The sequence below is a fragment of the Amblyraja radiata genome, chromosome 10 (assembly GCF_010909765.2).
Source record: "Amblyraja radiata isolate CabotCenter1 chromosome 10, sAmbRad1.1.pri, whole genome shotgun sequence".
NCBI classification, from domain to species: Eukaryota; Metazoa; Chordata; class Chondrichthyes; order Rajiformes; family Rajidae; genus Amblyraja; species Amblyraja radiata.
Genome location: NC_045965.1, coordinates 25,345,029 through 25,369,965, shown reverse-complemented (window position 1 = coordinate 25,369,965; position 24,937 = coordinate 25,345,029). Strand labels below are relative to the sequence as shown.

The following is a 24,937-nucleotide window of genomic DNA, read 5'->3' as shown; positions in this document are numbered from 1 at the left end:
TTCCCTTTAGTAAACCATTGTTTTTCAGTTTTGTGCACCAAAGGGAATAACTCCATATTTTCATATTTTCCTGTTATCTGCCATATTTTGTCCCCTTGTCTATATCTTCCTGAAGCCCCTCTAGACACCCCCAACTCATAACACTAGCTAATTTTTTTTTCAGCAAACTTGAAAATATGACACTTTGCCACCAGCCAAATCATTGATATAGATTATAAATAGCTGAGGCATAAGCACCAATCCCTTTGGTTCATCACTGATAACAGCCTGACCAGCTAAGAAAGATTTTTTTTCCAATTGCAGTTCATGTCAATAAACCCCAAATGCATTTGTGCTGATTTTGTTGATGAACTGACCTTATCAAAAGCCTTATGAAAATCCGAATGCGCCACATTCTTGTCAAGAGTGTTTGATTGTCATATGTACTGAAATAGAACAATTATATTCTCACCATTGCCCCCATCAATTTCCCTTGGTATCCTTAAGTTGTTTCAGTAGATTAAATAATTATTATATTTACACTGAGTTTGGTTAAATATATTGTCGGTTCATACAGCATGGAAACAGGCTCTTCGGCCCAGTTTGTCCATGCCAGACAAGATGCCCCAACTCAGCTTGTTCTATTTGTCTGATTTTGACCCACACCTCTCTAAGCCTTTCCTTTCAAGATGTTCTCTGATTACATTGTTCATTAATAATTTTAGAATTTTCTCGACCACTGACATCAGTTTAGTTGTTCTCTATTTTCTCTCTATATCTCATTGCTTAAATTGTAGGGTTACCTTACAATTAACAAGAACAATACCAGAATCAATAGTACCTTTAAACCCATCTCTTTCAAAAATCTGTGATGTAGATGATCATCCCTTTATAATTTAATGTTTTTATTGAGCAGTGTTCTATAATAATTATTCTTGAAAATTTGCAAATGTATACAGTGGACATTATAAACAAATAAATGCTCATTTAACAATCACATTAGGTGGAAAATACAAAATGAAAGTTGTCTGGTGAGAGAAAATTCGAATCCACTAAGTTTTGTGTGCCTTAATGAATAAAACCCTTAATTATCTAATGTATCTTAATAGGAAAATAATGAATTGCAAACTTAAAAGTGGAGACTACGAAAAATAAATCAGATGTTTTGAATGTTGCTTTTTACTTTCAAAGTTACAATAAAATGGGATGGCGGGACTGACATATGAGAAAAGAATGTGTCGACTGGGCTTATATTCACTGGAATTTAGAAGGATGAGTGGATATTTTACAGAAACACAAATTCATAAGGAATTGGTCAGGCTGGATGCAGGAAAAATGTTCCCCATGTTGGGGGAGTCCAGAACCAGGGGTCACAGTTTAAGAATAAGGGTTGAGATGAGGAAAAACTTTTTTACCCAGCGAGTTGGGACTCTGTGGAATTCTCTGCCACAGAAGGCAGTGGAGGCTAATTCACTGAATGTTTTCAAGAGAGATTTAGTTCTTAGGACTAACGGAATCAAGGGATATGGGGGAAAAAGCAAGAACAGGGTACTGATTTTGGAGATCAGCCATGATCATATTGAATGGCGGTGCTGGCTCGAAGGGCCGAATGGCCTACTCCTGCACCTATTTTCTATGTTTCCACTTCTGCAGGAGCCGTTTCTATTATTCCCTGTGTCCAGTGCCACGAATTGGAAGGAATGGCTCTCGAGGGCACATGAAAGCAAACAGGTAACAATCAGAGAACAATTCAGGTTGTTCAATTCCCTCCTGTCCAAGATGTATAATCAGGTTGGGTGATACTAAAACAGATTAATATATCTGCTTCCTCTCTTTTGAATCAACTTACTAATGTGGTGGTGGATTTTGAAATTTGGATTGGCTTTCTATCTTTGGGTGTTTGATTCAATCTTTTTCTGATCTCGGCTGTATTTATTGTATTGGTACATTCTGATTTGTTTCTTGTTGTGGAAATCAAAATAATTTTGCAATGTCAGTACTATGGAAGAGTTCAACAAAAATTTGGAATATTTAATGCAAGGAAGTCATTGCAATTTAATGCAATTCAGTATATGCTTAGCATTTGCAAATGTACTAAAAAGGTGTTAATTTAATTTTGCTGACAGGTATATACTCATGTGTTTTTATCTATACAAAACTCTGCGTGCATTCTAAGAGATCACTTGAAAAGGAACAGGAGCAGTAGGTGATTCGTTGAAAGCGTTGAGGTGGTAAATGAATTACAGGTCCACCACCAATTTTCTGGCAACGGGTGGTACAGTCTTCCCTATAATCCAGACAAAATCCCCCTGAAAATGTGGCGCCTAGGCCAGATTGAAGTGAAACATTTCCTGGAAGTAGCTAAGATTAATTTAGAAATATCCATTCATGTAAGGTTATTACTGTAAAAGTGGCCTTCTCGATTTTACATTTTAAGAAAGAATTGCATTCTGGTACCTTTCAGATTGATGTGCATTGAATATTCTTGAACCACTTCGGTTTGTTGAATTGTAACACTGATTATCACCTTGTCTTTTTTTTTAACCAGTTCTGTGGAATCTGAAGAGCTCGCAATAAACCTCTTCCCAGGATGTGTTACAATTCAAGGAGTTCTGAAAAGGAAAACATTACTGAAAGAAGGCAAAAAGCCCACGGTAGGCAAAGATTTTCAATAATGATTTTCAATAAACGAACATTGGTACGTAACTCATGCAACAAACCAGATTATATATAGCCTACATCAGATATAGTACAGGAGCTACAATATATCTGATGTAAGTTATTCTATATTTTTTCTCAATTTTATCATTATTAAAGACCAAGGTATAAATACATATTTGCCTAGGAATTGCAAGAAGGATGAAAATTGTCCCTTGGTTAAACACAGTCATTATTTGACCTACTTTAGGATAAATATAGGACATGGATAAATGTATAGGTTTGTGCATTAAATATATCAAATATATTTGATTAGATAAGGTTTGATTGCAGATATATATGTTGGTAGTTTGGTGTTATGGATGTTTAAGTATGTCCTTGCAAATGGCTTTCTTCAGCGTTCAATGAGACAATTGTGCACCCATTTTCAGAGCCACTGGTTTAAATTAAAGTCTCAGGTAAAAAGATAGAAAATAAAAGTGTGAACCTAATGTAGTATGTAGTGCAGTATTAATTGCTGAATACTATTTTCAGTTAGAATGCCTGGTGCTGCTCCCAGCATGCCCTTCTGAACCATATTAAATCTGGCTTGATAGTAAGGGATCTGCCATGCTATGAAGTCACATATTATAATTTAGATAATGATTCTGCTGCTACATCTCATGAATCCCCTGTTTTGAGTTGTGCTGATCAGAGTGTATTCCATTTAGTAAGTTTATTGCTAACACTTTGGATCATATCCTCTGTGCAAACATGGGGCTCTGTGTCCATCGCAATCACTTCTATTTCATGGACAGATATTACATCACAGATAGATTGGCCAAGAGACAAGGTCAAATAAATTATCCCTTGGCTAAAAATAAAGCATGGGAGGAACTCAGAGAGTTTATTGTCATGTGTCCCTGATAGGACAATGAAATCCTTGCTTTGCTTCAGCACAACAGAACATAGTAGGCATGAGTACAGAACAGATCAGTGTGTCCATATACCATCATATAAATATATACACACATGAATAAATAAACTGATAAAAGTGCAAATAAACAGATAATGGGCTATTAATGTTCAGAGTTTTGACCGAGCCAAGTTTAATAGCCTGATGGCTGTGGGGAAGTAGCTATTCCTGAACCTGGTCGTTGCAGTCTTCAGGCTCCTGTACCTTCTACTTGAAGGTAGCGGGGAGATGAGTGTGTGGCCAGGATGGTGTGGGTCCTTGATTATACTGCCAGCCTTTCGATGGAAGTGAGGTCAGAGCCGATGATGTACTGGGAAGTGTTTACTACTTTTTGTAGTCTTTTCCTCTCCAGGGCGCTCAAGTTGCCGAACCAAGCCACGATGCAACCGGTCAGCATGCTCTCTACTGTGCACCTGTAGAAGTTAGAGAGAGTCCTCCTTGACAAACCGACTCTCCGTAATCTTCTCAGGAAGTAGAGGCACTGATGTGCTTTCTTAATAATTGCATCAGTGTTCTCGGAGCAGGAAAGATCTTCAGAGATGTGCACGCCCAGGAATTTGAAGCTCTTGACCCTTTCAACCATCCACCCGTTGATATAAACGGGACTGTGGGTCCCCATTCTACTCTTTCCAAAGTCCACAATCAGTTCCTTGGTTTTGCTGGTGTTGAGAGCCAGGTTATTGTGCTGGCACCATACGGACAGTCGCACAATCTCTCTTCTATACTCTGACTCATCCCCATCAGTGATACGTCCCACAACAGTGGTGTCGTCCGTGAACTTGATGATGGAGTTCGCACTATGACCGGCTACGCAGTCAAGAGTATAGAGTGATTACAGCAGGGGGCTGAGCACGCAGCCTTGAGGTGCTCCCGTGCTGATTGTTATCGAGGCCGACACATTTCCACCAATACGAACAGACTGTGGTCTGTGAATGAGGAAGTCAAGGATCCAATTGCAGAGGGATGCGCAGAGACCCAGTTCTGCGAGTTTGGTAACCAGCTTGGAGGGGATGATTGTATTAAATGCCGAGCTGTAATCAATGAATAACAGCCTGACATATGAGTTTTTGGTGTCCAAGTGGTCCAGAGCGGAGTGGAGAGCCAGCAAGATCGCATCCACCGTTGATCTGTTGTGGCGGTTACAGTAGTCTTCCGATTAAGCAGGGAACTAGGTGATAATCAGTCGGAGGTTTCCTTGCCCTTGTTTGATCGGGTACCATAATATCTCATAGGATGTTTAATCAATATTGAAAACTCCAGTGTGCTCCCTTCTGTCCTAATACCATTATGCCGCCACTTCTGATAGATCTGTCCTGCTGGAGAGACAAGGCAGACCAGAGATTCTGTCAGAGGAGTCTGCACGTTATGATTCCATGAGTATGACATTGTCCTTCATTCAGATATTACTGAGGCATTATGGGTAGAGCTAAAAATCCCTCCAGTATGTCCACTCCGAGTGTCGACATGACATTCTCTCCGATTTATAAAGCAACTCCTCCACCTCTTACCTCCCTCACTATCACATTTGAAACCCTGGAACATATTTCTGCCAGTTATGTCCCACTCACAGCCAAATCTCCGTAATGGCCACAATATCAAAGGACAAAGGACATTTATTGTCACATACACCAAGTGTAGTGAAATTTGAGTTGCCATTGTAGCACACCAATAAAATAAACACAACATTATAGAATTTAACATTAAACATATAAAACATCCTCCCACAGCGGGACCAACGTTTCCCACTGTGAGGGAAGGCAGCAAAGTTCAGTCCACTTCCTTCATGTTCACCCGTGGTCGGGGCCTATTTGAGGCGGCCCGATGTTTCAGGCCCTCTCGCCGGAATGATGGAACTCCGGCGTCAGAAGAACACTCTCAGCAGTTGGAGTTTCGAAACGGCCGCTTCCTACCAGAGATCGGGGCATCCGGTCCACATGCCGCGCTGGTCGGAGCTCCAACACTGGCGATCTCGGCGATAGTTCCCAGGCTCCGCGGTGTTTAAAGTCAGCGCCGCCGCGGCAGGATGCTCCACAGACCACAGCTCCACGATGTTGAAGTCGGCAGTCCCAGCACTCCGGAGCTCCAACATGGAGACCCGGGTAAGGCATCGCCCGCTCCGCGATGGTACCTCAGTGCTGCGCCGCCGCTGGAGCTGCAGCTCGTAGCTCTGGCCGGTCTCCGGCAGGAAAGGCCGCACCAATCCAGGAGGTAGGCCACGAGGAGGGGGCGAAGCGGCTCGGAGGAAGGACGCATCCGCTCCCAGGTAGGGACTGGGGAAAACGGTTTCCCCATCCCCCACATAAAAAGACAAAAAGGCCTCCAGAACAAAATTTCTTAACAAGATAAAAATAAAAAAGGGTAAAAAACGAGCAGCTGCAGGCGAGGCTGCCACACTCTATGGCGCCACCACTGTCATACAGAGCCTGGATCAGTCATAGAGCATGGATCAGTGTTTCGAACCAACTTCATCCATTTTCCCCACAATATTCCTTGCATTGAAATAAACTTCAAGCCATTAGTTTTACCGTTTTTATTACCCTCTCCCTGCCTGTCCTTCCATCGAGGCTTACTGGTCCTAACCTCTAACTTCCCATCAGTCCTTCCATTTGCTGATGTGCTGTTCTGCTCTCAACCCTTTTCCAGTCCAATTTAAAGCCTCAAAAGTAGCATTAGCGACCTCCCTGCAAGAATATTGTCCCCCTGCAGTTCATGTGCAACCCATCCCAAAAAATGCAGAATCCCCGCCCCCTGCACCAACTTCTCAGCAACGCATTAATCTGTCCTATCCTTCTATTCCTAAAGGGCCTGTCCCACTTTCACGACTTAATTCAAAACCGAGTTTAAAGGAACTAAAAAAAAAAAATCAGGATCGTGGTAATCTACAAACTCCTACGAACTTCCACAACTATGTTCACGTACTCCAATGAACTCCTACGAGTATGTCTGCGAATTCCCACGACTATTTTGATGCCCTCCTTACGAGTAAAAAGTTGCAATTTCTTTCATCCCGACCATTTATTTACTCGTGGACATTTTTTATCGGGTTGGAAAAAACGTCCCGACTAACCTGATGCACAAGTACCTACGGCTAGCATAACGAGCCGCTACGATATATCTACGAACTCCTACGACCTCCTACGGACTCGTTACAAACATTCTGCGAGTTTGAATCAAGGGGAAAACTCGGGAGAATTCGTGAATTACCTCGTGAAAGTGGGACAGGCCCTTAACCTGCCAAGCAGGGATAGGGGAATGAAGTTAGCCCATAGTGTTTGCAAAGGAATGTTGATAGGGCAGGTGCGTGATGAAAAAAACAGTTAGATGAAGCATTAAATGGGAAATCTCAGGTTATCCACTTAGGAAGAATGGGAGAGCATTGCTTCCTTTAACTTGATCTAATCTACAGAATTCTGCAGTACACAGAGATCTGAGAATTGTTGTATTTAAAGCACAGGTTAACGTTCAGGGACAGCAAGAGATTAGAAGGCTGCAACTGGATTGTTATACATTTAGGTTCTCTTTATTTCAGGAAAAATAAATGTGCATTGAATACAGTTTAGAGAATGTTCATTAGGTTGATTTTTGATGTGAAGGGATCTCCTTGGGAGGAAAAGTTGGATCTGTACTCATTGGTTCATCTGTTTAAAGAATGGGTTTTCTTATTAAAACAAAAAAAATTGATGGGACGTGCAAAGAGGAAGCTTTCTTTCATTGGGGAACTAAAGCAGGGTACAGATTGTGGATGAGCAGCCATGATCACAGTGAATGGCGCCTATTGGCCTACTCCTGCACCTATTGCCTATTGTCTAAAACTAGAAGATATGCTTTCATAATGATAGATTGCAGCGATGTGAGGAATTTCTTCTCTGATTTTACTGAATTTTTGTAGCGCTCTATTTCAAAGAATAGTGGAGGCTAAATTGTTGAATATATTTAAGGCTAATTTAGGCAGCTTATTTGACAACAATGAAGTCTAGGATTCTTAGGAACAAGAGGGAAAGTGGACATGAAGCCAAGATCAACTTTAGGAAACATTTTATTATGGTTTAGGTATGTGGATTTCACATGACAAAAGTCTTGAAATGTTGTATTCTCCAATCCTTCAATTTTGTTTTACATTATTGGTTGCACTGACAGCTCACCCTCATCTATGTCCCTCTGGGCTTTTAAGGGGTGAGGAAGATCTAGTCCTTGGGTTTTAGTGGCAATGAGCGTGACGCCAGTGTATCTTCATGGAAAATGAATCCACTTTGCAACGGATGGATATGCAATTATAAATAGTTTTGTTTTAGATAGAGTACCAATATTTTGTACAAGCTGGCTCAGGCTGGATATGGGCCTACAGGGCATATGGAATATTTGATAGAAATATTGAGTTTATGACACTCATGAAATATGATCTGTGGCAGAGGAAATCTTGATTTATCACATCTTGACAGACAGTCTGTTGGAACAGCAACAGTTCTGAACCAGAGAGGAATGGTGAAGAAATTACATGTGATTGCTTTCAGCATACAGTGCATTCAGAAAGTATTCAGACCCCTTCATTTTTTCCACATTTTGTTACGTTACAGCCTTATTCTAAAATGGGTTAAATTCATTTTTTTTATCATCAATCTATACTTTCTGAATACACTGTATATTGGGAAACACAACCAAAATAGATATCAGTGCAAGTATTTGAGAGGGCACTGTTTGGTCTGTCTGAAAGTACTTAATATTAAATTGAGGTTTAATTATGGAATATAGTTTTTGCAGAGACCCAGAGATGTTGCAGTGTATGCATTTTCAAGTTGACAACTGAAAGTGGAAAAATGCTCCATCCCCGTGGAGTTGTTAAATAACAGGTGTTATAGTTGACAGAGCAGCTTTCTGCTGAGTTTGGAGTAATTGATGGCCATGGCCAAGGGAAATAATTTAAGACAGTTTTTCCTGGAAGATATATTTATTAAAAAAATAAATTTAACATCAAGAAAAAGATAGTGCTTTATTTGAAAGGGGTTGCTTCCCTTGCTTAATATTTGTAATGTCTGTTAGTAGTTGGTCACAGTGTTTATGTTATGGTGTACTAAACTTTCCAAACGACTTCCTGCAAATATTTATTTTGCTCTTGCCGTCAAGGAAAGAAAATAAACAGGCACAATTTTGTGTCAAATGGATCGTCATGAGTGGGCAGCACTGACATGGACAGCATTTAATGCTCACCTCTAATTATCTTAGAGATGGTGGTGGAGAGCCACCTTGAGCTGCTTCACGCCTTGTGATGACAATACAAGGAGTAGGATTATAAGGTCAGGAGTTCTGGGATTTCAACACAAAATTATGAAGAGATCACAATGTATTTTCAAGTCTTAGTGAAAGGCTTGGAGAGGAATTTAAAAGTGATAACATTCCCACTCCCTTCGACACAATTGTGAATCAGGGAAAGTCTGTTTGCCGAGATAATGCAGTGCAATTAGCAGATGGTTCACCCTGCAGTCACATTGTGTTTGTGGTAAGGGCAGTGAATGTTTAGGGTGCTAATTGACTTCCTGTTCAAGCAGATTTATTTATTCCAATGTTTATCTTATGATGACAAACATATTGCATCAAATTATAGACCTGTGTCTTTGCTCCCTCAATTTTCTAAAATACTTGAAAACCTATTTGTGAATAGACTTGATGACTTCATTGAGAAATATGAGTTATTGAGTGATCATCAATATGGGTTTAGGAGTAATCGATCGACATGTTTAGCGGTGATGGATTTTGTAGAAAATATAGCAACAGCAATAGATAAGAAACTACACACTGTGGGTGTATTTATTGATTTACGTAAAGCATTTGATACAATTGATCATTCCTTACTTTTGCAGAAATTGGAACGTTATGGTATAAGAGGTTGGGAAGTTATTTAAATATTAGGTTTCAGTATGTAAAAATTAATAATACTGAATCACAGCTTAGAAGAGTAACCACAAGGTTCGGTACTGGGACCTAAGTTATTTATACTTTATTTAAATGATATTTGTAAAGTATCTAATACGTTGAAGTTTGTTACGTTTGCGGTTGATACAAATGTATTTTGTACAGGGAATGATATAAAATAACTTTTGAAAACAGCAGAAAGAGAATTGATAGTGCAAAAAAAATGGTTTGATATTAATAAATTATCCCTAAATTAAAATAAAACAAAATTTATGGTGTTTGGTGGTGACAGGGTTAATTGTGAAATAAAATTGAATTTAAATGGAGTTGAAATTGAAAGAGTATATCAAACAAAATTCCTGGGAGTGATTATAGATCATAAACTTTGTTGGAAGCCACATATAGAATACATCAAACGGAAATTATCTAAATCCATTGCTATTCTTTACAAAACAAAGAATCTGTTGAATAAGAAGTGTTTGTATATATTGTATTGATCGCTTATAATGCCATATATTTCATATTGTGTTGAAGTTTGGGGAAATGTATATAAAACAAATATAGACCCTATAATTAAACTCCAGAAAAGAGCTATTAGAATAATACATAAAGCTTCTTACCATGAAACTACAAATCCATTATTCATACCTTAAAATTTTTGGATATTGTGCATGTAAAGACATTAGAAATACTTTTCCGAGTTAGGAATAAAAGCCATCCTGTTAGTATTTAAAAAAAATTTAAATTAAGAGAAGGACATTATAATTTAAAAGGGTTGTGTATTTTTGAAACATGTAAAGTGAGAACCAATGTAACATATAGTTGTGTCTCAGTTTTGGGAGTCAAATTATGGAACAGGCTTAGTGATGAGTTGAAATGTTGTAGCTCTCTGTCGAGTTTCACAAAAGCCTTAAAATGTAAAATAATTAAGGATTATAATGTAAAATGTTTAAAATGTAAAATAAGTAAGGATTACAATTTAGAGTTTTTTTTTCTTTCTTTTGTAATGCTGATATCTTATGGATTCTGGGTTATCTTATGGACTGTATAGGATAGGCAAAAATAAGCTTTGTGGCTTCAGCCTATTCATTTTTCGGTCATTGATTATGTGAACGTTGTGTGAAATGGATACAGTGTTGGTTCATATTCACACAGATAGTAAAGTTTTGTTCTTTTTAATGTATGACCGAAATAAACCATTCATTCATTCATTCATTCATTCATTATTGTAACGTAGGAATTGCATTCTTCCTGGAAGGTAGAATATTCTGGCCAATTTGTGCTTATTCAGTGGTGAAAAGGCCTTGGAAAATTCAGGGGTAATTCACCCACCATGGAGTACCTTATCTCAGACATGCTCAGCCACAAATTTCATGTGACCAATCCAATTTAATTCCTGATCTTTGGGGACAGTTCACACCACCGTGGCATACTCGTGGTTGGTAATTTGGAGATGCTGATGTTGTTGAATTAAAGGGACATAATTACTTTTTCCCTTTTTCTCTTTTAATTTGGTTTAGGAGATGGTCAATCTTTAACATTTGTATTGCATATTTCTCATTTGCTACTTATCAGTTTGGACATGAATTTTGTACAGATCTTCATGCATGTGGGCATCATTCATTTCATTCATCATCATCATTGAAAACATTAGCGATGCAGTGGTGCTGGTTTCCAACGGGAATGGTGATGGAAGCACCACATATCCCTGTCCTCGAGTTCCTGCGGACTTCCGCCACTGGAAGTATAGGATTTTGGTGTGTGTGCTTTATCATCATTCCTTACAATGCTATGCAGGACAGTGACCGCAACTTCTACTGCAGTGTGGATGGCTGTTGGCTCGCGAGAAGCTCATCTGCTCTTTGACAGGGCTTGTTTTTGGTCCTGGGGGCCACAGCCCCCTCCTCACCTAGTAAACCAGGTGGAGTAGACGGTTTCGTCGCCGACTATCCGACCATGGAGCAGGTAGCACGGGATTACATGGTTCCCGTGGCGGGGGGAACTCCCCCCCGACCTGACCTGAAATTTTGTACAGATCTTCATACATGTGGACACAGGAGTTTTAATGTAAGAGTGGTGGCAAATGGAAATGAAGATTAACCATACAGCAGGGTAGATATTTGTAAAAACTGAATTGAGGGAAGTGGTTGAAAAGTTTGCTAATGTATGTGAAAATACATATTATTTTTCAAAACGTAAGGAATAGAAACTGGAGTAGGTCTTTTGGCCTCTTGTACCTGCTCTGTAACTCATTAAAACTATGGATGGTGTGGGTTTTTTTTTGGCACAGCACAACTTTCTTCCACGAAACCCTTATCCTTATGGGTTTGAATATTTATTGATCTGTATCTTTGAATATATTTGACAAAAAAGCCGCTACATCATTCTTGGATAGAGAATTCCAAAGATTCATAACCCACAAGGGTTAGAATATTCTCATCAATTCTGTTCTGACTAGTTGATCACTAACTCTGAGATTGCGGCCCTGATTTAGACCCCCTTATCAGGGGAAAGTAACAATTTTGTATGTTTCAATGAGACTATCTCTCATTGAAAGTGCAGAGCCAAAAAACATCCTCACATCGGATGTGCAGGAGAAAACAGGTGATGGACTGATAATTCAAAATGCCAAGGACAAATACTGACGATGTTTCCTCTGACTAAGATAGAAAATAAATGGAAGCGTGGTATGGAGGCACCAGAGACTGCAAGTGCTGCAATCGTTAGCAATAGATAAAGTGCTGAAGGAACCCAGTAGGTTCAAGCAGCATCTGTGGAAGGAATTTAACAGATGAGGTTGTAGTGAGACCAGGCAAGTAGAGCAAAATGTTCTTTATTGGCAAAATAACACACGAACTACACGTGTACTTGGTCAGGAATAAACGATCTAAGCTCCTGTCGTCGTGAGGAGCACTAACTACTGAACATACTGAAAAGCCCGAGAACGAACCCCCGGTCACGTGACAATCCCGACCAATGACGAGGGTTCTGAATACACAGCTTCACCATTAGGTGCCGCTACATGACCCCCTCCAGAACCAGAGGAAATAAAACGAGCTGGAGTCCGAATAAGGCGGTCAGACCGCGTGGACACAGGGAGAACAGGTGCAACAGGCAAAGGTGGGAGGGCCGGCGGACGACCTCTACGATGGGGCTGGGCCACCAATACCGAGCGGTCGACATTGAGGTGGGCTGGCTTAAGGCGGGGCACCGAAACGACCTCCTGCCGGCCTCCAACATCCAGAACGAAAGTCGCGATGCCGGGCTGCAACACCCGGAAAGGACCCTCATAAGGGTGCTACAACAGAGTCCGCGTCTGACACCGAGTCGAGGTGTGGGTTGGAGGGGACCGGAATGAACAAGACGTTGGCCCTTGACATCGACCAGCAGGGATTAGGCCCATAGAAAGTCGGTGCCTAACAATGGTTGGGAGACATCGGCGATGGTAAACGGCCACGTGAAATGGCGGGAGCCGAAAACAAGGGGAACAGTATGAATCCCGTAAGTTCGGATGGGGCTACCGTTGACGGCAGCCAGGGTGGGGCCTCTCTTACCAGGACAGGTGTCAACCCCCCGGACGGGGGCAGTGTGCTGATCTCTGCTCCCGTGTTGACGAGGAATCAGAGCCTGGAACGTCGGTCCCAGACTTAGAGGTGATGTTTCTGGCCGACCACGATAGCCTCTACTGGCGATCGCCCGAAGATTTTCCCGGTTGCATGCAGGGAGAACCGCATTGGCGGGCCTCCGCACCCCAGCATTGGGGGTGGTAACACCACAAGTGCTTACTGGAATCCGTAGCGGCAGGTTGTGGCGTAGCGTTGTCGGTAGAAGGTGGAACGGACCATCGATGCCGTTCGGGAACTGTAGATACTCGGCTGATGGAGGCGCCGTCCTGTTGCTTGGCGAGCCACAGCTCGTCCGCTCACTCGGCGAGTTGCAGGAAGTCGGTGGTTGCTACCGGCGAGGAGCAGGCGGATGTCGTCGGGCAACTGCTCCAGGAACGCCTGCTCGAAAAGGAGACTAGGCTGGTGACTGTCCATCAGCGAAAGCATTTCGCTCATGTGTACAGATGGCTTGCGGTCACTAAGGCCATCCATGTGCAGGATTCTAGCGGCTCAATCGCGCGGCTGAGCCCGAAAGTATGCAGCAGCAGTGCCTTGAGGCCCTCATACTTGTTGTCGGCAGGCGGATGTTGAAGGTAAGGAAGCAATCGGGTGGCGGTTTCTTGGGTCAGCGCGCCGACCACACAGAAATATTTAGTCGAATCCACGACAATTTGCCAAATCTGAAATTGGGCCTCAATGTGCTGGAACCACACGAGGTTGTATTGCCCAGAAAACGGGCAGTTTTAGCGAATCTGCATTTTGCTGGGCTGGGTTGGTGTCGAGGTTCTCGGCGGCGTTCATAATAACGGATCCGAAAAACGTTCGGATCGACAGGGTCACCAATATAGTGAGATCAGGCAGGTAGAACAAAATGTTCTTTATTAGCGAACCAACACTCGAACTACATGTGTACTTGGTCAGGAATACACGATCTAAGCTCCTGTCGTCGTGAAGAGCACTAACTACTGAACATACTGAAAAGCCCGCGAACGAAACCCTGGTCACATGACAGTCCCGACGAATGACGAGGGTTCTGAATACACAGCTTCACTACTAGGTGCCGCTACAAGGTTTCAATTTATGACCCTTCACCAGACTCAAGGGATGCGGTAGGATCCAGTGGCGTTGGTGTCAGGAGCCTATAGATGAGCAAATTAGCGATCCTTGATCCAGAAAGGATCCTTGATCTTTGATCCAGAAAAGAAGTACTGGTTGAAAGGGTGGATCAAGTGCAGCAGAGTAGGTGACCATGGCACATTTAGGAGAGCAAGACCCGTAGCAGTATGAACTGAGAAGGGCTGAAGGTAGCATCACACGGAGAGGGATGACCGTAGAACTCAGAGGGAAAGCTGTTTGGAGATGCGAAGAAGGGAGTGTAAGCACCTGAGATCCTTGGTGAGAAAGTTTGGGTGCGAAAGTGCCTAGACAGCAGGAGAGGCTTATGGGCCTGTCCCACTTAGGCGATTTTTCAGGCGACTGGAACGGCAATTGTCAGAGTGGAACACACACACACATACACACATCGCTTCCTTCACCAGCCCGTTATGCAGGTGGGGGACAGGGCAAGAGGGGGGGGGCGCTGTCTGAGTGAATTTCACACGGTGCAAGGCCAATGTGATACAGACACACACAACGATGAACAGGAATGTTGGCACTGTAATTAACACGGTGAAAGCACAGTGTACAGGAAGGGTCACGAGTCCTTTAAAAGGAGGAGTGAAGACAACTTTTAAGAAGCCAGAGATACACGGCTGTGAAGCTCGGCGGACATTTAACATTACCGGTCGGTTATCCTTGGTTCTGAAAACTACTGCTTACATTTTTTTTCCCCCCCAATGAGCCAATGACATTCACCGGTCAGCACCGGCTACAACCTACGAGAACCTACGAGAACCTACGATCTCCTGGCGACCCACTACCATTGCACCTACGGCACGAGAATTACTCGCTACTCTCCATGGTGGCTTCATTCTGGTCACCGCTAATTTTCAACATGTTGAAAAATTAGGGGCGACCAGAATGAAGCCGCGACTAGTTCCGAGAATGCATAACTACTCACAACCATGAAGGCGACTCCCCAGCAACCACCCGCGAACATGTGGCGACCTCATAGTCTCCTATAGTCGCCTAAAAAGTCGCCTAAGTGGGACAGGCACATAAGGAATCACAGAGGGGAAATCCTGAAAGAGGAGGAAAACTTCAAAGTTAGCAGATTTTGAGGATATTATTCAGTGAAGCAGTAAAATAGAGACACAAGAGGCTGTGGATGCTAGAAACTTGAGCAAAGAATGAACTGCTGAAGGAGCTCAACAAGCTTGGCAGCATTTGTGGAGGGAAATGGACATGATGGGCCAGGACCCTTTTCAGAGTGATGTTGGCCCCTTGCACAAAAAGACTGCATGGATTATTGATCATAATAGGAACTAGCTGGAAAGTACTTGAATCCTGGATAATGAGCCATTTTTAAAATCTCGCTATAATTTTACATGGAAATTATTTACCTTGATAAACATTTTTAGAAGTGGTTTTACATCTGGAAACCCTTTTTGGGTGCTGTTGCATTTTAATAATGCTACCGAGGATGTCGAGAATGCCCCCTGCAGACCTTTATTATTTGTAGTTTCAACTCCAATTTTCCTTTACATTTTGTGTAAGGCATGTGGAAAATTACCAATGCTTTTGTATTTTCTCCCATGTTTGCATCTGGCCAACATTTCCTGACTAGTTTTGGCTTGCATAAAGAAAATTGCCAGTTGACTGGAGTAAAGTGAGCTAACTGTAGCCTGTTAGTCTGTGGTAAGGAAGATTGGCTGACTAAAAATAAGAATTTGTCCAGCTGAATCACGTTCTTACTTTAGTATTAATTTTAATTTAGTTGATGCTTTTTTTCAGTAATTGTATTTTAATATATTTTACAATATTTTTCATTCTTTTTAACTTAAACTTATCTAATTTTCTTTAATGTCTCTTTTTATCAGAGATATTTAAATGTCAAAAGAGAGTTCTGGAGCAGTGCTTCAGAATCCTGCTTACCCTTATTTGAGTGGTACTGGTATGTCAGTTGCAGCCTTGGGAAAATATGGGGGTGAGTGAGGGTGGCAGCCAAATCAAACATGATCAAGCCAAATCAATCATGCCTATTAATGATCTTTTGGCAAGCCTATATATTCAGCATTTTCTGCTTTATAATTGCAATCAATTAAGTTTCAATATATTATTTCTGCTGTTAACTGGGAACTAAAATGTTAACTTGAAACATGTATCATGTACCAGGAGGTTTCTTGAAATGAACTCAGAGTTCATGGGAATATTTCAGTATGAAGCTATTATATTTGAAAGAACAATTTGTGCAGCCAAGTGCCGTTCAATTAGATTAATTTCTCCCCAATAATTGGAGGAGAATAAAGGACATTAATTATCTTCTGAGTCTCGACATCTTAGCATACTGCAGAGTGTGATGCAGGTTTAGCTTTGTCATGCTGTTTTATTTCTAATCTCTATAACCTTAATCTTTGGAGCTCCCCTATCAATAAGTTTGCAGGAAGCAAGTTATAAAATGGAGAACTGTTCAGAATAATTATGAACATGTCCAGGTGATCATTTTTTTCGAGCCATACACAATGATGGCCTAAGGAGTTAGGGAGAAATTATCGGCTATGTGTCCAATTAAATAATGCCACCATTATAAGTTTGAGAGAAAGTGTTTGCAGGATTTCCACATGCACACAATTACAAAAAGGCAGGTCATGTACTGACCAAAGTGAAGTTGAAAATCAGTGCTGGAATATGTATTTTCCTTGTATTGCCATATTTTTGTATTGAATGTCTACATCTTCTGAATGTTTGCAGAGTGAAAGTCCATTACACACTTGTTTTCGTGCAGGCTTGGACAAGCTTTGGTGTGATTTTTACTGCTTCCATAGCAGCTAATCATAATGCCTTCCTCAAAATCATATTTTACTGCCAATTTAGGTTAGTTCAGTAAAGCCTTGTCCCACTTTCCCAAGTTACACATAAACTCTCCAGAGTTTTCCCCTTGATTCGAACTCGGAGAATTACGGTAATAGTCAATCGTAGGTACTCGGGAACATCGGGAGCTCCAGGTCCCTGGGGGGAGACGGCTTTTCGGAGCTCCGCAATGGCAGCTTCTCCCGCTGGAATCGCGGGGTTGAAAGGACACGGAGCGGGGCCTAACATCGCCCGGTGCGAGTTAGTGGCCACGGGGACTTACTATCGTCATCGGGGGCTCTAACATCGGAGCCCCAGTTCGCCTAGACGCTGCAGTTGAACTGCTGGACTGGTTGGTCTGCTTGATCCGCGGGGTTTAAGGGACACGGAGCTGGGGCCTAACATCACCCGGCGTGGCTAAATGGCCACAGGACTTACCATCTTACCAAGCGGGGGGCTTTAACATCGGAGCCACAGTTCGCCTCAACGCTGCAGTTGGACCGCGGGTGGAGAATAAAGGGAAGAGATAAGACTTTGCCTTCCATCACAGTGAGGAGGTGTTGGAGACTCACTGTGATGGATGTTTATGTAAACTGTGTTAAGTGTGGGTCTTGGGATTTTTTGTAATGTAAAAAACTGTAGTAAATGTAATTTCGTTCAAACCTAGGTTTGAATGACAAAAAATAGCATTCCATTCCATCTGCATAAAAGCCTCCAAATTCACATGAAGACAAGAAAAACAACATCAGTGTCCTCTCTCAACTAGCAACCTTAATATGGATGTTCTATTACATTCAGTTATTCATATTGGGCAGGCCACATATTTTGAATGCCTAATACTGGACTCCTGAAAGAGACACACTATTTCAAGTTCTGTCATGAGAAAATATTGCCAGTGGACAGAGGGAAGGAAAATCAATGATATTCTTGGAGAACCAAAACGTCCTACCTAATATTTTCTGTGCCGTGATCTTACAGAGTGTAGAAGGATCATTTGGAATGGTATTGAGAACCTTGACCATGCATTGGGGACACCCAGAAACCAATCATGTGACAAAAGGAGCAGGTCGTCTCTCACAGATGATCTCTGCACACTCACCCGCACGTATGGCCACCATCAGCTCCATCAATACTAGAATCTGCTGTTCCCTCAGTGTTCTAATTGGCCAACTTGGAACCTACAAACTCAAGTGGAAGTTATCTTGGAACCTAAGGGTTTGCTCAATTTTTTTTCATTGGTAGTTCTTTGGATTCTCATGCCAATATTTTCATTGTGAAGTGTATTTCTTCAGTATCATTCTTCAATTTCATCTGCAGTCATTAGTTAAAACACTGTTCAGTTTACAGAGCTCCCTGGAGCACGAGAATTTTCCTCAGACGAGGATTTTGATAACATTTCAAGCACTGAGAAACATGAAATAAAAGCGTAATTAAGGAGCACTGCTGGAGGTTTGGAAAAGTCATAACGCATTTTAAAAAATCAGACCTCAAGGAATTTTAGTATCCACAGTTTTTAAGATATACGCGGATCACTAGGATTAGGTTAAAATTTGTGGATTGCCAGTAGAAGCAGTTGAGGATCTTGATGATGATTTTCTATATGGACGACAGTGGGGAAACCTCTGGTTATTACAGTCAGAATTGTCTCCTTTCTTGAAGAATACAGCTTCTGGTTGCAGAAAATAAAAGCTGGGACTGAAACTATTTTCATATGGTTTTCTCACCGCCTTATTTGTATTATTGAATAGCTGTTTGAATTATTCTATTAAGTAAGAGAAGAGGGAAAATATTGGAAGACGAGTTCAGAGTTGCCGAGCAATCATTTCTGCCATGGACTGTAAGTCATTTCTCTTCACAAGGAATCAGTGGGGTAAGGCTTTTGAGGAAAAATATAAAAATTAATAGAATCCTTGAGACTATGTTTTAATGTCTTACAATTAAGCCCTGGTGTAGATTATCTGATCTAAAGCTACTTATGGAGTGATTGAGGCAAACATATGCGAATAGATTAGGTTGGTGATCTTGAAAGTTGAGCTAATTAGAAGAAGAAAGCAAAGTCGCATGCCTTGACAACTACTATCTGCTGGGTCTAACATCCACCAAAACAAAACACCCTTAATGATAATTCTCAACACCAGCAACTCAGAAGGACATATTCTCAGCCCGATAAAATAACTCTTATGCATTCAGCACTATTCTGCAGGTGACACTGGTATAGTGGTTTGGATCGTGAACAATGCGAGATGGTCAGGAAGGAGAGTTTCGTAACATGGTATCAAAACAACCACTTCTCCCTCAATGTCAGCAAGATAAAGGAAATAGTTATTGACTTCAGGAAACTAGGCAATTTCACGTATCCAAGTCAGCATCAATGATACAGAGTTCCTCAGTGTAAATATCACCACCAATTTGTCCTGGATCAACCACATTGACGCAATGGCCAAGAAAGCACACCAATGCTTCTACTTCCTCAGAAGACAAAAAAAATTAGGCATGTCTCCAATGACAATTTATGATGGGGATCCATTACGGCTTGTTTGGCAACTGATCTGTTGAAGACCACAAGAAATTGCACATAGATGTGGATGCAGCCCAGTACATCACGCGAACCAGTCCTCCCTCACCCCACTTACATTATCTACACTTCACGATGCCTCAGCAAAGCAGCCAACGTAATCAACAATCACTCACACCCTGGTCATTCCCCCAAACAGAAGATTCAAAAACTTAAAAGCACGACGTATAGATTTAAGACAGCTACTTTCCCCGCTATTATCAGACTGACATCTCATAAGCTAAGGATGTAATCCCCATCTCCCAACCTATCTTGGGCCGTAAACATTTAAAAACATCTGCACTCTCGATAGCTGTCACATTATATTCTGCACTTTGTTTTCTTTCTCTTTTTGGACTACCTGTTATATTGTGTATGATTTGATTATACTCAAGTATGGTAGATTTGCCTGGATGCCATGCAAAAAAAAGTTTTCCACTGTTTCGCGGGGTGGCACAATAGCACAACGGTAGAGATGCTGCCTTAACTTCAAGTTCGCGTTTATTGTCACTTAACCAACTAAGATACAGTGAAATGTGAGTTACCATACAGCCATACTAAGTGAAAAGAACACAATACACACATAAAATAAAATGTACCATAAACATCCACCACAGTGGAATCAACATTCGTGATGGGAGGCAATAAAATTCAGTCATCTTCCTCTTTGTTCACCGTGGTCGGGACCTTGAACCCTCCGCAATTGCCGTTGCCGATGGTCCGACGTCCAGGCCCTATCGTCAGGATGATCAAAACTCCGGCGTTGGGACGGATTGAAACACTCCGCGGCTTGGAGCTCCCGCGTCGGCCACTTCTTTCACGGTGTTAAAGTACACAGGCCCCGCCGTTGGAGCTCTTCTTCTGGCGACCCTCGGCAAAGGATCGCCCGCTCCGAAATGTCCACGCCACGCCAGGGCTTGATGCTTCGGGCCGGTTTCCAGGAAAGGCCACATCAATCCAAGTTGTTAGACCGCAGGGGGGACAGAGATGCGTAACGAAATCGCATCTCCGTCGAGGTAATTGACTGGAAAAAAGTATTCCCCCTCCCCCTCCCCCACATAAATTTACCAAGAAACATTGAAACATACATTTAAGACATACTTAAAATAATAAAAACAGAGAAGGGACACGACAGGCTGTGGCGAGGCGGCCATTACGGGTGACACCCGGTGGTCAAGAAGCCAGAGAACCGGGGTCGATCATGACGACGAGTGCTATCTGTACGGAGCTGGTACGTTCTTCATCTAACCGCGTGGGTGATCTCCGGGTGCTTTGGTTTCCTCCCACATGCCAAAACTGTACATAGTTTGTAGGTGTGGTGTGGCTGCGGCTCACCTGCAGTCCGTCTATCTTTTTTTCTTTCTTTTTTTTCGTCTTGTTAGAGTATGTTTTTGGTTTATTTTTTAGTTGTGTATATGTGAGGGGAGGGGGGTGGGGGAAACCTTTAAACTTTTTTATCTCTTCCTTGAACGGAGACACAACCTTTTCCTTGTCGTGTCACCGTTTTGCTGGGGCCTAACATCGTGGAGCTGACGGCCTCCAACCGGAATTCACCTGAGGGTTCCAGTCGCAGAGCCTGCGGACTCATCTACTACTCACCCACCATCACGGAGCTGGCTGACTCGGAGGGTGTGGTGGCGTGGCGGCAGCGACCCGACTGCGGAGCTTCGGAGGCTCGGCCGCAGGCCCTGTGGGTGGTAAAATCGGGAGCTCGCAGGTCCCTGGTGGGAGACCGATTTCCGAGAGAGCCAACAACGGCAACTTCACCCGCTCCGAATCGCGGGGTTTGAATCGCCCGGTGCGGCTTAATCAACCGCGGGACTTACCAACTCCCGCCGGGCGCTTTAACATCAGGAGCCCCGATTGCCTTGACGCGGGAGAAAAACAAAGAAGAGGGAAGAGATGAGACTTTTGCCTTCCATCACAGTGAGGAGATTTTTGGAGATGGATGTTTGTGTGACATATATTCCCCCACATATTTTACTGTTATGACTGCAGGGAACTGAATTTCGTTCAAACCTCTGTTTGTTTGAATGACAATAAAGGCAATTTGTATTTGTATTTGTAAATACTGTAAATTCTGTAAAATTGTTTTTCCCTTACATACAAAAAATAAAATTAAAAAAACACAAAACACAGAACACAGTAGTCCACAACACAAACATCCCCACAGCAGCACCAAAGTTCCCCACTGTGAGGGAAGGAATCAAAGTCCAGTCAACCTCCTCGCCGATGTTCTCCAATGTTCACCAGTGGTCGGGGCCTCCCGAGTACCCCGTAGTCGCCGCTATGGGCGGCCCGATGTTCAGGCCCTCTCGCCGGGAACCTCTCGTCAGCCACCTTCCACCGGAGTCCGCGGCTCCCGATGTCCACAGGCCGCGCTGGGCGGAGATTCGCGCTGGCGACCCCTGGCAAAGGGTCCCAGGACTCCGCGATGTTAAAGTCAGAGCCGCCCACGTTGGGAGCTCCGCACCCACAGCTCCGCGATGTTGGAGCAGCGGCCCAGCACTCCGGAGATCCAAGCGGCGATCCCAGGAAGGCCTCGCCCACTCCGCGATGTTTCCAGCGCCTCTAGTCCTGGCAGGAAAGGCTGCGCCAATCCAGCTGGTAGGCCGCGAGGGGGGAGGGGCGAGGACACGACTCGGATAATAACCGCATCCTCGCCAGGAAGCGACTGAAGGACGGTTTCCCCATTACCCTACCCGCTTCCCCCCACATAAAATACCGAATTAAATTTTTTTTAAAACACTCTAAACATAACAAGTTAAAAAATGACAGCCAGACCGTGGGCGGAGACAGCTAGCAGCAGCGCCACCGGATGTCCCAGATGCGGTGGCCGATGTCCCAGATGCTGTTTCTCTAAAGTCCAAAGTAAAGTATAAGCTTGACCAGAATTAATACCAACAGAAGCAGTAGTTTTAATAGTGCCACCACAAATTATAGAGTCCAAGAATCCACAGTATCGGATCTTAAATAGTTTTGATGCAGTATGTGATATGGGATCCAAATTCTTAGTAGTTTATTCAGTTTAGTTTGGGACTGTAATCACACTTAGCTTCATAAAGGAAGGGGAAATAGCCTGAATATTGGAATCAGAAGAAAAGATTAATGGTGACAAGAGTGAGTAGAGCTGATGTGGCATATTTTCATGGGTTAGTGATTTATTATTTACTCATAAAAGGCTGCAACGAGAATGACTGCTGACATCTTGGGAAGATCATATGGAACTAATGAAGCAAAATTTTGAACACACCTTAACTGAAATATATTGGCAGGATGTGAGGCTGTTTTTATAGTTTCTAACGATAAAGAAAGGTGTCTGCACACAATTATGCTGGATGTTGCCCTTTGAAGTAAATCTTTTTTATAACAGCAGTGGAAAAAGAGACGTGAGTACTCCTCGTCTTTGGAGAACAGAAATCAGATGTATTATCAATTGAAACTGCATGTTTTGGAAAGGAATATATATGTGTAGCACATTTCATTTTCCTTGTGTTCAGTCCCAAAGTGCTTAATACCAAGGGTAATTTAAACTTGGAGTTAATGTATTTGATCTGAGTACCCTTGACACCATCCCACAGAATACAATCTGGTCCAGCTTTTCCACAAACACTATCCAACAAGAAGTCAAAACGGCTTTTTGCTTGTTGGAAGACAATAAAATCTCAGGCTCAGACTATCTATCTATCTGTCTGTCTGTCTGTCTGTCTGTCTGTCTGTCTGTCTGTCTGTCTGTCTGTCTATAACTGAAACTCTGATCATGTTATCTTCCGGTTTGCGCGGTCATTCTATTTGAGTAGAAACGGTAAGTGGTAGCACTACGATTTTTCGCCAGTTTACCCACCGTTCTCCTCTGCTGCGATTGCACCATGTTTCGTTCCGATCGGTGGTCTAATGTAATAGTTAGCGAGGTTTAATAAATCGCGCGTGCACAGATCGATCTACTCTCCTATCTGTTGCACCGGGTGGATTGGTCTTTTCCCCAGCACTACACGGGATGATCCGCCCCTTCCTGCGCCATTGCATCTTTACTGGAGCTGAGGCAGGCTCTCCATGGTTGCCGGTGGTCTCCAACCACACACAATTTTCAGAGGGACCGGAAGCGGCCCAACCTTGCCCAGCGCAGAATGGGGAGGAGGTAGATGGGGTAATTGTTGGAGATGGGGGGGGGGGGGCAGCACTGAGCCGCGCTGTCTACCCGCTGGCGAAGGACACCGCGGGTCCCGCGGGCACCGGGAACGGCCCTAACACACCACAGTGTTACACGGAGAGTGGGAGCGCCGCAGCCCGGCCCACAGCATGGGGGGGGGGGGGGGGGGGAGGGAGAGAGGGATGAGGGGGGGGAAGAGAGGGAAGAGAGATGGAGGGGGGAGAGAGACAGGGTGGAGGGAGGGGGAAGAGAGGAAGGGAGTGGGGTAGAGGGGTGGTGAAGTGCAGGATGGTAGGGAGGTGGGTAGAAAGGTCCGGGGTGATGGACAAGGTGGGATAGTGGGGGGGAGTAGAGGGAGAGGAGGACAGGGAGGGGTAGATTTGATGGAAGGGGGATAGGCGTGAGTGGTGGAATATTGCATTGGGGGAATGGGTTGCATTGTGGGAACGGGTGAGTGGTGGAATATTAAGTTGGGGAACAGGTTGCGTTGGGGGACCAGTCCTCCCGTGTGACAGGGACCCAACAGTACATAACTAAAACTCTCATGTTGTTATCTTCCGGTTTGCGTTGTTTTTACATTTGGGCAAAAACAGTACAAAATAGCGCTACATTTGTTTCGCCACCTTATTCACCATTCTCCTGTGCTGCAAGTGCAACAAGTTTTGTTCCGATCAGTGGTATATTTTACAAGTTATTAAGGTTTAAAAATCTTTAAAACCGCACATGCGCAGATTGGTCTCCTCTCCTGTCAGTCACTACCAGGACGGCGATGCCCTTTCCTGCACCATCGCCGCACTGATTGTCCGCGTCCGCTGTCAGTCACCATTGGCGCCCGGCGCGGCTTCCGGTCGATGCGGCCTCCGGTCGGCGCGGCTTCTGGTCAAGGCAACCTCGAGATCCTGGGGAGGTGAGGAGGGAGAGTAGGGGAATTGAGGGAGAGGAGGGGGTAGGGAGGGAGAGTGTGGGAGGTGAGGAGGGAGACTGGGAGGATTGAGGGAGAGGAGAGGGTAGGGAGGGGTAAGTGGGGGAGGTGGGGGATAGAGGGAGGGGAGGGGAGAGGTTTTATGGAGGGAGTGACTGAGGGTAGGGGAAAGGTGAGGGAGGGATTGGGGAGGGTAAGAGAAGAGGGAAAATAGGGAGGAGATGAGGAGGGAGAGTGGGGGAGGTAGGGAGTGGGAAAT

At 43.4% G+C, this 24,937-nt stretch overlaps 1 protein-coding gene across 6 annotated transcripts in view; it reads left to right on the top strand.

Moving 5' to 3' along the window:
- Window positions 1–24,937, top strand: part of ralgps2 (Ral GEF with PH domain and SH3 binding motif 2) — a 266,410-nt gene that overhangs the window by 217,387 nt on the left and 24,086 nt on the right. For 4 of the 6 annotated variants that reach the window (XM_033028383.1, XM_033028381.1, XM_033028385.1 and 1 more), the window contains 2 exons: window positions 1,633–1,710; window positions 2,528–2,633. In XM_033028383.1, the coding sequence (XP_032884274.1) occupies window positions 1,633–1,710; window positions 2,528–2,633 (184 nt within the window). The remainder of the gene's footprint in view (window positions 1–1,632; window positions 1,711–2,527; window positions 2,634–24,937) is intronic. The other 2 variants (XM_033028386.1, XM_033028384.1) reach the window with 1 other exon arrangement.